Consider the following 13,559-nt stretch of genomic DNA (forward strand, 5'->3'; position numbering starts at 1 on the left):
TATAACTGGCCTTTGCAGCAAGGAGAACCTGGAAAGGCAACACATGTCAAAAAACAACAAAGACAAATTCCCAACTCACATATCAGCCAGCCTGCAACAACCAGGCCTGTCCTGTCTAACAGTTCACGTTAAAACCAGGGATTTCCTTTGCACACATTTGCAAATATATACATAAGCTGCAGAGCCACTTCACAGCACCCCAGTATACTGCAATCCTAACTCTATAAATTTTGAGAGCATCCAAAGTTGGAGCACATATACAGTATAATAATAAATAGTTTAAGGGCAGGTATGCCTGGAGGGAGCCCACTCCTTAAAGGTATAGGAACGCACGGGACACCCAGCAATAGCACAATGGCAGCAAAGGTATCCAGTGCATCCCCTCATCAATTAACCAACAGTACAAACAAATGGCAACCACCTCAACCTATAACTGGCCTTTTCAGCTCGGAGCAGAGGTCGAGGCAGTCCGCAGGCAAGAGTAGTCAGTGTTGGAGCAGAGGTCAAAGCAGTCCGCATGCAAGAGTTGGCAGGGTCAGGCAAGGCTCAAGACAGGTAAGAGCAAAACAGGAACACACAGGCTCGGGGCAATGAGGGTAAAAGATATTGGGAAAATCAGGAAGTCCAGGTCAATATCGAGAAGAACAGGAATCTGCAATCTCTGGAACAAGGTAGCTGCTGAGAAGTTACAGCAAGGGGCCACCATGAGGGAAGGAGATCAGATACTCTCCTTCTCTTATGTGCATGGCCAGCATTAGGAAGACGTGCTAAGGCGTGCACACCCACACTTTCACACGGAGCTGGCCATGGTCTGCACATGGACAGGGCGGACCTGGCGCCTGGATGTACACATTGTGGACTAGAGGTACTATAACACCAACTATATTAAATCTCATGTATAATCCAATAAACAAGAAGTGGCACCAAACAAACACAAATAAAGTGAAATTTGAGTAAAGCTGCCCCTTTAACAAGTGAATATATCACCTAACCATCAATTAGAACATTTAAAAGGTTGGCGCTAAGTCTCACATGTTTATAACTGTGAATATAGTGCATAACATATGACCACACATATAAAATTAATGATACAATAAACAGTCCTCATATAATGGAACAAACACACCAAAACACCATATAGTGAAAGGTACTCTTAATAAGCCAAGCCGTGCTCCGCCTTCACTTGTGTGAGAAGATTGCAGACTCACCAGATATATCAATGGAATACTTCATAAGCTCAAGTCCTTTTGGAGGGTAATCTTTACATTCACAAGTCTATATGACTCGGTGTAAACAAAAATAATCACATAGCGCAATGTTTTAGATGTGGATCAAACACCAGTAAGGGAATAGAAGTGCTCACTCACATATTAAGGTGCTCATTTGCTAACACCAGCATGTACAGCAATCTTAAGCCAGAATAGAGACACAGTCTCTCCACGTCTCAGCGTGCTTTTCACCCCAGCAAAAGCTGGAACCAACCGTACCGGAAATGACATCAGCAAAGGAGAGCGCGCAGCCTCAATGCATTTCGTGATCAAGCTTCCTGATGATGCGATGATCACGAAATGCATTGAGGCTGCGCGCTCTCCTTTGCTGACGTCATTTCCGGTATGACTGGTTCCAGCACTTGCTGGGGTGAAAAGCACGCTGAGACGTGGAGAGACTTTGTCTCTATTCTTCTCTATTAAGTGGGTGAGCACTTCTATTCCCTTACTGGTGTTTGATCCAAAAACCTAAAACATCCAAATCTAAAACATATTGCGCTTTGTGATTATTTTTGTTTACACCGAGTCATATAGACTTGTGAACGTAAAGATTACCCTCCAAAAGGACTTGAGCTTATGAAGTATTCCATTGTTTCATCTGGTGAGTCTGCAATCTTCTCACACGAGTGAAGGCGGAGCTTCCTGGGCCACCCGTCGTAGCTGTACGTTGGCACTATAAGCCACTGTAATGCAGTGCCGTATCGCAAAAAATGGCCTGGTCATTAAGGGGGCAAATCCTTCCGGGGCTGAAGTGGTTAAAAGTACCTCTCACTATATGGTGTTTTGGTGTGTTTGTTCCATTATATGAGGACTGTTTATTGTATCATTAATTTTATATGTGTGGTCATATGTTATGGGCTATATTCACAGTTATAAACATATGAGAGTTAGCGCCAACCTTTTATATGTTCTATAATAAATCTCATATAAACCCAAAAATGTTGAATGAATCCTTCCACCGGCAGTTTGTGCCATAAGTGAAATGATCTAAAGCAGTGGTCTCCAAACTGCGGCCCAGGGGCCAGATGTGGCCCTTTGCTTGCTTCTATCTGGCCCTCAGGACACTATTCCTCCAACTGACAATAATGATGAGGCACCATTCCTCCCACTGACACCATTGATGGGGCACAATTCCTCCTACTAAGACCAATGTTGGGGCACTATTCCTCCCACTGACACCATCTATGGGGCACAATTAGTCCTACTAAGACCAATGATGGGGCACTATTTCTCCCACTGACACAATCTATGGGGCACTGCTCCCCCTACTAAGACCAATGTTGGGGCACTATTCCTCCCACTGACACCATTGATGGGGCACTGCTCCTCCTACGAAGACCAATGATGGGGCACTATTCCTCCCACTGACACCATCTATGGGGCACAATTAGTCCTACTAAGACCAATGATGGGGCACTATTCCTCCCACTGACACCATCGATGGGGCACTGCTCCTCCTACGAAGACCAATGATGGGGCACTATTCCTCCCACTGACACCATCGATGGGGCACTGTTCCTCCTACTATGACCAATGATGGGGCATCATTCCTCCCACTGACACCATCGATGGAGCACTATTCCTCCTGTTAAAAACAATAACGGAACAGTTTTTACTCCCACTGATGACGGTGTTCTGCCGAGAAAGTTCCCCTCTGCAGATAAGGACCTCCCTCTACTGCGCAGGCGCAGCACTTGCGCAGTAGGAGCCGGTGGAGATAGCCGAAGCCGAATAGAATACAAATCATCTGTACACGGCGCCTGTAAGAGGGCCCCTCGCGGGCTCGCTTCGCTCGCCACGCTTCGGGCACGGCCTCGCTTCGCTCAGCACTTTTTTATTCTCCCTCTGGGTCCACTTGGATGGTGGGGCTTCAACCTGGACCCAGGGCGCTGTGTATAGTTGATTGAAGTTTTTCAGCTTCGGCTATTTTTGGCGGCTTCTGCTCATTCGTACTGCGCAAGCGCTGCGCCTGCGCAGTACAGGGGGGTCCTTATCTGCCGGGGGAACTTTCTCGGCAAGACACCGGGACTATTTCTACTCACACTGGCCAAAGTCCGGCCCCCCTGAAGCCCGAAGAACAGTAAACTGGCCCTTTGTTTAAAAAGTTTGGAGACCTCTGATCTAAAGGGTTGGCAATACGTTTCCGGACCTCCTTCCACCATTTTTGGGAAGTGAGAATAGTTAAAATTGCTTGAAAAATTTCCTTAATGCATGGCCAGCATCAACTCTTCGTCTTGTTTTACTACGAAGGCCAGCCTGAGTCTTCCTTAGCACAGATACGCCACTATTATTATAATAAGGTTAGTAAATAATTCTCAGTTGTTGATAAACGGGAGGAAAAAAAAAAGTATGTAGATAAAAATATCTACTTGCCTTGGTGCGCGCCAAAACATTCGAATGAAACTTGTCAGTCAGATTGTCCACTATGGCGGTGTTCCCTCTCTCTGCCGCGATGTGCAGCGCTGACCGCTCCAGCTGCAGAGACACAATTATCAGTAAACCGCTTGACAGCTTTCCATTCCTTTCAATGCACTCATGTAGTATAACACACAGTGCAGGACCTCAGTGATTAGCACTGTTGCCTTGCAGCACTGACGTTCAGGGTGCAGTTCCCATTTTTCGTATAAAGACTGAATATTCTTCCTGCAAAGTGTGTCGTTTTCAAAAATATATCACTCAGTTAACTCAGACTCTGATCACATCAGCCTAAGTGTGCCTGTGATGAGGCACATTAGAGTGCAAGCTCCTGGGTATTAGGGATTGATATAAGTGCTTTTATGTACCCTGTAGATTACGACAGCATGCTATAGCAATATGCGAAATGTATAATATGAGGACAAGACTTCAGAGATTGTAGGATAAGAGTAACATCTGAGCGGAGTTTGCACTAAAATCTAGGTCTGCCTATAACATTCTGACCTCCACCCACCAACTAAAAATTCATACCTGTAGAAAATAGAAGCTGGCACCATGGATAAATCTTAAATATATTAATGCAAAATATTTTTGAGTGTATTTAGTGAGCCCTGTAAATACTTTTTCTGTTATTTTTATCAAAGCGAACCTCCAGAATGGGTAAAAGAAATAAGCAGATAAAATCATGTCTCTTACATAAAGGTGTGAATGTGAATATGACCACTAGGTGGAGACATGTGCACACATACAGTATTATGTTTGTGCTGATAGAACCAGATGGTGAGCTGGGCTAAAAGGAACAAAAAAGTCCTCCAGTAACCAGTGTGAACCACCATAGTAAAACCTTCCCAAAAAAAAAAAAAAAAAGATGTCTTGGGGTATTTAAAGTAAGAGGAATATAAAGAAGTTATTTAAGAATCAGTTATGTATTCCTGTGTCGGCTCAAAAAAGAAAAGCTCCCCATGTCAGCAAAAATATAGAAAGGCAGGAAAAGTTTGTGTTAGGGTTACATGGACGGTTAGTGTTAGGATTACAGAGAAGTTTGGTGTTGAGATTAAAGGGAGTATTAGTGTTAGGGTTAAAGGAAGTGTTAGTGTTGGTATTACAGAGAGGTTTAGAGTTGGGTTTAAAGGGAGGATTATTGTATGGATTACAGGGAAAGTCGGTGTTGGGATTAAAGGGAAGATTAATGTCAGGGTTACAGGAAGGGTTATTGTTAGGTATACAGGGAGGGTGGGTGGTGTTAGGGTTATAGGGAGGGTTAGCATTAGGGTTGCAGGGAGGGTTGGTGTTGGGATTAAAGAGAGGATTAGTGTATAAAGGGTTGGTGTTGGGGTTGCAGAGGATATTTGAGTTAGGGTTACAGGGAGGGTTAGTGTTAGGAATACAGAGAAGTTTGGTGTTGAGATTAAAGAGAGTATTAGTGTTAGGGTTACAGGAAGTGTTATGCCCCGTACACACGGTCGGATTTTCCAATGGAAAATGTCCGATCGGAGCGTGTTGTCGGAAATTCCGACCGTGTGTGGGCTCCATCGGACATTTTCCATCGGATTTTCCGACACACAAAGTTGGACAGCAGGAGATAAAATTTTCCGACAACAAAATCCGTTGTCGGAAATTCCGATCGTGTGTACATAAATCCGACGGACAAAGTGCCACGCATGCTCAGAATAAACAAAGAGATGAAAGCTATTGGCCACTGCCCCGTTTATAGTTCCGACGTACGTGTTTTACGTCACCGCGTTCAGAACGATCGGATTTTCCGACAACTTTGTGTGACCGTGTGTATGCAAGACAAGTTTGAGCCAACATCCGTCGGAAAAAATCCTAGGATTTTGTTGTCGGAATGTCCGAACAAAGTCCGACCGTGTGTATGGGGCATTAGTGTTGGTATTACAGAGAGGTTTAGTGTTGGGTTTAAAGGGAGAATTATTGTATGGATTACAGGGAAAGTCGGTGTTAGGATTAAAGGGAAGATTAATGTCAGGGTTACAGGAAGGGTTATTGTTAGAATTACAGGAAGGATTGGTGGTGTTAGGATTGCAGGGAAGATTTGAGTTAAGGTTACAGGGAGGGTTGGTGTAATGTCCTGTACAGGCGGTCGGATATTCCAACGGAAAATGTTCGATGGGAGCTTGTTGTCAGAAATTCAGACTGTGTGTAGGCTCCATTGGACATTTTCCATCGGAATTTTCCAACACACAAAATTTGAGATCTGGATCTCAAATTTTCTGACAACAAAATCCGTTGTCGTAAATTCCGAGCGTGTGAACACAATTCCGACGCACAAAAGTTCCACACATGCTCAGAATCGAGCAGAGGAGCCGCACTGGCTATTGAACTCCATTTTTCTCGGCTCGCTGTACGTGTTGTACATCACCGCGTTCTTGATGTTCGGAATTTCCGACAACATTTGTGCGACCGTGTGTATGCAAGACAAGTTTGAGCCAACATCCGTCGGGAAAAAATTTACGGTTTTGTTGTCGGAATGTCCGATCGTGTGTACGCGGCATTAGGGTTGCAGGGAGGGTTGGTGTTGGGATTAAAGAGAGGAATAGTGTTTAAAGGGTTGGTGTTAGGGTTGCAGGGAAGATTTGAGTCAGGGTTGTAGGGAGGGTTAGCGTTAGGATTACAGGGAGAGTTGGTGTTACGGTTGCAGGGAAGATTTGAGATAGGGTTACAGGGAGGGTTAGTGTTAGGAATACAGGGAGGGTTGGTGTTGGGATTAAGGAGAGGATTAGTGTTTAAATTAGGGGGATGGGGGGTTGGTGTTAGGGTTACATGAAGGGTAAATGTTAGGATTACAGGGAGGAATATTGTTAAGGACGTACACACGGGCCGAATATTGGGCAGCATTAGCTGGTTCAATAGAAACCGGACGACATTTGGCCGACTTCTGTCAAAGGTAAAAGGACCGAAAAAAATCTGCTGATCGGCATCTGATCCGCCAATGGCTGAGAGCGCTGACCAGTGTGTTCTAGCTGGGGGGGGGGGGGGTTAGTACCCCTGTGAGAACACAATAGCTCAGCGGGGAGAGATCACTGTATTAACATTGGATTGTTATTGGATTGTTAGTACAGAGGCTCCTCCCGATCTCTTCATTTTTTTTTTTTCGTTCAGCACACTGGGTTGAGCCAATAAAAAAATGAATAGTGTGTACCAGGCTTTAGGGGTTCAGATTACCTTATCGGTGATGTTGGGGTTGGCTTTACACTGATGTAAAAACTTCACCATGGCTTCATCACCTTCCCAGGCTGTGATGTGTAGCGGGGTCTGTCCTTCATCCTACGGAATAAAATCGCACAACACATAATTTACAGCTTTCTGTAATACCCCAATGACTTCAATATATACAATGAGATCTATCAAAAGTCCACTCAAAACTGAGATTTCTCTGATTGGCTGATTCTAGGGAGCAACATCTCCGTACTCCTTCAACATCTCAGTTTATTGCTGAGGTCTGGGTCTGTACACCTGCTGTGCCCATTAAGAGGGGTTTCTATCATCCCTGTGCTGAGTTCCAGATCTGTACTGCTGCTTTGCCCATTATGAGGGGTTCCCACCATCCCACCATCCCTCCTCTGAGTTCCAGGTCTGCACATCTGCTGGACCCATTATGAGGGGTTCCCACCATCCCTCCTCTGAGTTCCAGGTCTGCACATTTGCTGGACCCACCATCCCTCCTCTGGGTTCCAGGTCTGCACATCTGCTGTGCCCATTATGAGAGGTTCCCACCATCCCTCCTCTGAGTTCCAGGTCTGCACATCTGCTGGATCCATTATGAGGGGTTCCCACCATCCCTCCTCTGGGTTCCAGGTATGCACATCTGCTGTGCCCATTATGAGGGGTTCCCACCATCCCTCCTCTGAGTTTCAGGTCTCCACATCTGCTGTGCCCATTATGAGAGGTTCTCCCCATCCCTGTGCTAAACTCCTGGATCTTCACACCTGCTGCGCCCATTATGAGAGGTTCCCACCATCCCTCCTCTGAGTTCCAGGTCTGCACATCTGCTGGATCCATTATGAGGGGTTCCCACCATCCCTCCTCTGGGTTCCAGATCTGCACATCTGCTGTGCCCATTATGAGGGGTTCCCACCTTCCCTCCTCTGAGTTCCAGGTCTCCACATCTGCTGTGCCCATTATAAGAGGTTCCCACCTTCCCTCCTCTGAGTTCCAGGTCTCCACATCTGCTGTGCCCATTATGAGAGGTTCCCACCATCCCTCCTCTGAGTTCCAGGTCTGCACATCTGCTGGATCCATTATGAGGGGTTCCCACCATCCCTCCTCTGAGTTCCAGGTCTGCACATCTGCTGTGCCCATTATGAGGGGTTCCCACCATCCCTCCTCTGAGTTCCAGGTCTCCACATCTGCTGGATCCATTATGAGGGGTTCCCACCATCCCTCCTCTGAGTTCCAGGTCTGCACATCTGCTGTGCCCATTATGAGAGGTTCCCACCATCCCTCCTCTGAGTTCCAGGTCTGCACATCTGCTGGATCCATTATGAGGGGTTCCCACCATCCCTCCTCTGAGTTCCAGGTCTCCACATCTGCTGTGCCCATTATGAGAGGTTCTCCCCATCCCTGTGCTAAACTCCTGGATCTTCACACCTGCTGTGCCCATTATGAGGGTCTCTCACCATCACTGTACTGAATTCTGAGCATGAACACATGCTGTGCCCATTATGAGGTGTTTCCACCCTCCCTGTTGGATATTTTATTATTCTATGTTCTGGAGGATGTAAGACAATGACTTGGAACTCACAAAGGCTGATTGGAACAGAGTCAGGAATGATGTTATTCATACTCTCTTGGAGTATAGAAGATATATAAGATTCCCGGGTCTGACCATCTATACCTAAAATATCAGTTTTGGGTGGACTCAGAAGAAGGTCTGAGACAGGTGTGGTTGTTCTCTCTCTTGTGTGATTAGTAATGTACAGAGTGTGGTGATCCGGATACTTACATTCTGGCCATCCACAGGAGCTCCACATTCCACCAGGAGTCTGGCCACCTCCACATCTCGCTTTCTACAACAGGCATGAAGTGCTGAGTCACCACATTTCTGTTATCGACAGGCAGTACAGTGACACGTTATACTCCAATCACATCACTGGGACTGTACACTGATCATCATCATCAATAAAAGGCTGCCCCCTAGGGCAACAGGAGAGCAACCCAGAGTATTTCAGGAGAGTTAGATAGAGGAAGGAGCAGAGTCCTCCAGCAGAGCAGAGTATTTCAGGAGAGGAGAGTTATAGAGGAAGGAGCAGAGTCCTCCAGCAGTGCAGAGTATTTCAGGAGAGGAGAGTTATAGAGGAAGGAGCAGAGTCCTCCAGCAGAGCAGAGTATTTCAGGAGAGGAGAGTTATAGAGGAAGGAGCAGAGTCCTCCAGCAGAGCAGAGTATTTCAGGAGAGGAGAGTTATAGAGGAAGGAGCAGAGTCCTCCAGCAGAGCAGAATATTTCAGGAGAGGAGAGTTAGGTAGAGGAAGGAGCAGAGTCCTCCAGCAGAGCAGAGTATTTCAGGAGAGGAGAATTATAGAAGAAGGAGCAGAGTCCTCGAGCAGAGCGGAATATTTCAGGAGAGGAGAGTAATAGAGGAAGGAGCAGAGTCCTCCAGCAGAGCAGAATATTTCAGGAGAGGAGAGTTATAGAGGAAGGAGCGGAGTCCTCCAGCAGAGCAGAATATTTCAGGAGAGGAGAGTTAGGTAGAGGAAGGAGCAGAGTCCTCCAGCAGAGCAGAGTATTTCAGGAGAGGAGAATTATAGAAGAAGGAGCAGAGTCCTCGAGCAGAGCGGAATATTTCAGGAGAGGAGAGTTATAGAGGAAGGAGCAGAGTCCTCGAGCAGAGCGGAATATTTCAGGAGAGGAGAATTATAGAGGAAGGAGCAGAGTCCTCCAGCAGTGCAGAGTATTTCAAGAGAGGAGAGTTATAGAGGAAGGAGCAGAGTCCTCTTAGCAGTGCAGAGTATTTCAGGAGAGGAGAGTTATAGAGGAAGGGGCAGAGTCCTCCAGCAGTGCAGAGTATTTCAGGAGAGGAGAGTTATAGAGGAAGGGGCAGAGTCCTCCAGCAGTGCAGAGTATTTCAGGAGAGGAGCGTTAGGTAGAGGAAGGAGCAGAGTCCTCCAGCAGAGCAGAGTATTTCAGGAGAGGAGAGTTATAGAGGAAGGAGCAGAGTCCTCGAGCAGTGCAGAGTATCTCAGGAGAGGAGAGTTATAGAGGAAGGGGCAGAGTCCTCCAGCAGTGCAGAGTATTTCAGGAGAGGAGAGTTATAGAGGAAGGGGCAGAGTCCTCCAGCAGTGCAGAGTATTTCAGGAGAGGAGAGTTATAGAGGAAGGGGCAGAGTCCTCCAGCAGTGCAGAGTATTTCAGGAGAGGAGAGTTATAGAGGAAGGGGCAGAGTCATCCAGCAGTGCAGAGTATTTCAGGAGAGGAGAGTTATAGAGGAAGGAGCAGAGTCCTCCAGCAGTGCAGAGTATCCCAGGAGAGGAGAGTTATAGAGGACAAAGTCCTTGAGAGATTTTTTCCACAGTTATAGATAAGTTACATTGAATTTTGAAGGTGCTTTTCATCACTAGTATATGGTAATAAGCACATTGTATGGATGGATTTCAGGTGTCTCTAGAGAAGGATAATTAATACATTACTCAAAGTCATTGTGGGTAATTGTGTTCTTCCAATCTTGTGGTAAAAGTTTGATGAAGGCCCTTTTCTGTTTCTGCATGATTGTCTACTGTGTACAAAGGCAGTTTCTACAAAGGTAGAGTTTGATGAGTTTTGTGTGGAAGAACCCGAGTGTCCTCCACAGGACCATAGCCCTGAACATATTTGGGTTGAACTGGAATCCTGATGACCAGCCAGGTCTTCTCATCAAACATCAGTACCTGACCTCACAAATGGGCACAAAATCCCACAAACATTCTCCAAAATCGTGCAGAAAATTTTCCCCAAAATATGAAAGCCGGTAAAGCCACAAACGGGGACCAAATCTTTATTAATGGCCATGGTGGAGGGCGGGGGCCCCATATTAACCACTTGCTGTCCGGCTCACGAAGATATACATCGGCAAAGTGGCACTGGTGCGCAAAACAACGTACCCGTACGTCGCTGGGTCATCGGCGGCTAGCGGGCGCATGAGTTTTTATAGCACTGATCGCTGTATAAATGCCAGTGGTCCCAAAATAGTGTCAAAAGTGTCCGATCTGTCCGCCGCAATGTCGCAGTCACGATAAAAATAGCAGATCACCGCCATTACTAATTAAAAAAAAATTAATAATAAAAATGCCATAAATCAATAACCTATTTTGTATGTAAAAGAATACCTATCGGCCTAAACTGAGGAAAAATATAGTTTTTTTCAAAAAAAATTGGGAATATTTATTACAGCAAAAAGTAAAAAATATTGTGTTTTTTAAAAAATTGGCACTCTTTTTTTGTTTATAGCGCAAAAAATAAAAACCGCAGAGGTGATCAAATATTACCAAAAGAAAACTCTACTTGTGGGAAAAAAAGGACATCAATTTTGTTTGGGTACAGCATGGCACGACCTCGCAATTGTCAGTTAAAGTGACGCAGTGCCTTATCGCACAAAATGACCTGGTCTGGAAGGGGGTAAATTCATCTGGGGCTAAAGTGGTTAATGGCCATGGGGGAAGAATGGGCCAATTCCATAATAATGGCCTTGGAGGAAAAGGTGGCCAATTCCGTATTAATAACCATGGGGGAAGAGAGGGCCAACTCCATATTAATGACCATGGGGGAAGAGAGGGCCAACTCCATATTAATGACCATGGGGGAAGAGAGGGCCAACTCTATATTAATGGCCATGGGGGAAGAAGGTGCCAACTTCATATTAATGACCATGGGGGAAGAGAGGGCCGAATCCATCTTAATGACCATGGGAGAAGAAGCAGCCAACTCCATATTAATGGTCATGGGGGAAGAGAGGGCCAACTCCATATTAATGACCATGAGGGAAGAAGGCGCCAACTCCATATTAATGACCATGGGGGTAGAGAGGCCGACTCCATCTTAATGACCATGGGAGAAGAAGCAGCCAACTCCATATTAATGGTCATGGGGGAAGAGAGGGCCAACTCCATATTAATGGTCATAGGGGAAGAGAGGGCCAACTCCATATTAATGGCAGTGGGGGAAGAAGGAGCCAACTCCATATTAATGACCATGGGGGGAGAAGGAGCCAACTCCATATTAATGGTCATGGGGGAAGAGAAGGCCAACTCCATATTAATAGCAGTGGGGGAAGAGGGGGTCAACCTCATATTAACAGCCATGGGGGAAGAAAGGGCCAATTTCATATTAATAGCTATTTAGGAAGAGGGGGACAAACTTTAAAGGCCATGGAAGGGGAAAACTTCATATTAATAGCCATGGAAGGAACCAACTCCATATTATTGGCCTTGGGGGAAGAGGTGGCCATGATTTTGGAATAGGAAGTCCAACAAGCTCATATACTGTAGGTGTGATGGTCAGGTTTCTACAAATCTTTGACCACATAACTGTAGTTTGGTTTTATATATATATATATATATATATATATATATATATATATATATATCATTTAGGACTTATCTATACACAATGTATCATCAGCCTTCTTACTTTGCTTTTTGCTTTCAGCTGCGCATCAGTGTGAGATGAAAGTAACTCTTTACAGATCCCCAAGTTACCGCCCTCCACCGCCACCAGTAGAGGAATACAGCCATCCTATGGAGAAAGGTATAGTGACCATTTCATTAATTCATTCTGCACAATATTGACACTATCTATCTTTCTATCTATCTATCTATCTATCTATCTATCTATCTATCTATCTATCTATCTATCTATCTATCTATCTATCTATCTATCTCTAGGTGTTAATAGTTACCTTGTCCTGGACAAGTCTGGCCTCTTTGTGTGATGCTCGCAGTAAAGTCTGGATGACACTGATGGCCCCGTTGGGTCGCCGAGCGGTGTAATGAAGAGGCAACTGATCCTTTGGCTGTGGAGACAATGATACTGGTCAGGTAAGGGTGCATTTACATTTCCAAGTAGATGCAAGAACCTCAGCGAGGGTCCCCGTGATTACATATGGGAGGCAGCCCTATTGAAAGCAATGGGAGGCTGTCAGAACCCACAGCGAATTTCGACCACTTGCAAGTAATCTCTTATGCAGCATGCGAAAGATTGGCCCTGGATGTAGGCATTCTGTGTCCACGGCCAATCACTTGCATGAAATTGCTGAATGAGTGTTTACATGCAATTGGCCACAATAATAAATAAAATAATGAAAAAATAAAAAGCCTCCCATCCCCCTATGCTCATACATAGGTCCAGTATGCATATGTAAACAGTTATTGCTCCACACATATGAGGTATTGCCCTGAACATCCAAGCAATAATTCTAGGCCCGTCATTTACAAATTACTCTAAACTGATAACCTGTAAAGGGTTTTAAATCATCACTTTTTAGGTATTATAGTTTGTCGCCATTTTCAGGTGTGAGCAATTTTAAATCCTCACATGTTTTGTATTTATTTACTCAATGCAACCTCATCTTTTTATATTTTACTAAAAAGACGCCCCCGCCTGGCGTCTAGCAACCAGTGACGTCACAGACTGTCAGACAGTGAGGCTGTCCTAATGCTGTCCTAATGTCTCCACCCACCTCGGCAGTCGGCACCTCCTCCTTCGCTCGGCGGCATGTAGCAGGGAGTCAGGACAGTGTCTCCCGAGTCCCTGACCAACCCATCTACTATGTGTCAGCCTGCCCGACTGCTTCTACTGCTCAGGTGGCAGGCAGTGGGTCTCGTTACCAGCGATGGCAGGGTGAGGAAGGAGGAGTGGCAGAGGCTGTCAGGCTGACCCCAGAGGAGC

The 13,559-nt window shown here is 45.6% G+C and overlaps 1 protein-coding gene across 1 annotated transcript in view; it reads right to left on the bottom strand.

The window, feature by feature from the left end:
- LOC141145538 (uncharacterized) overlaps positions 1–13,559 on the bottom strand; it is a 195,931-nt gene that overhangs the window by 138,039 nt on the left and 44,333 nt on the right. The window contains exons 4-8 of the mRNA XM_073632305.1: positions 12,571–12,684; positions 12,303–12,407; positions 8,647–8,745; positions 6,867–6,968; positions 3,642–3,743 (exon numbers count right to left, since the gene is read on the bottom strand). Of these exons, the coding sequence (XP_073488406.1) occupies positions 3,642–3,743; positions 6,867–6,968; positions 8,647–8,745; positions 12,303–12,407; positions 12,571–12,684 (522 nt within the window). The remainder of the gene's footprint in view (positions 1–3,641; positions 3,744–6,866; positions 6,969–8,646; positions 8,746–12,302; positions 12,408–12,570; positions 12,685–13,559) is intronic.

This window comes from Aquarana catesbeiana, linkage group LG05 (genome assembly GCF_042186555.1).
Source record: "Aquarana catesbeiana isolate 2022-GZ linkage group LG05, ASM4218655v1, whole genome shotgun sequence".
NCBI lineage: Eukaryota > Metazoa > Chordata > Amphibia > Anura > Ranidae > Aquarana > Aquarana catesbeiana.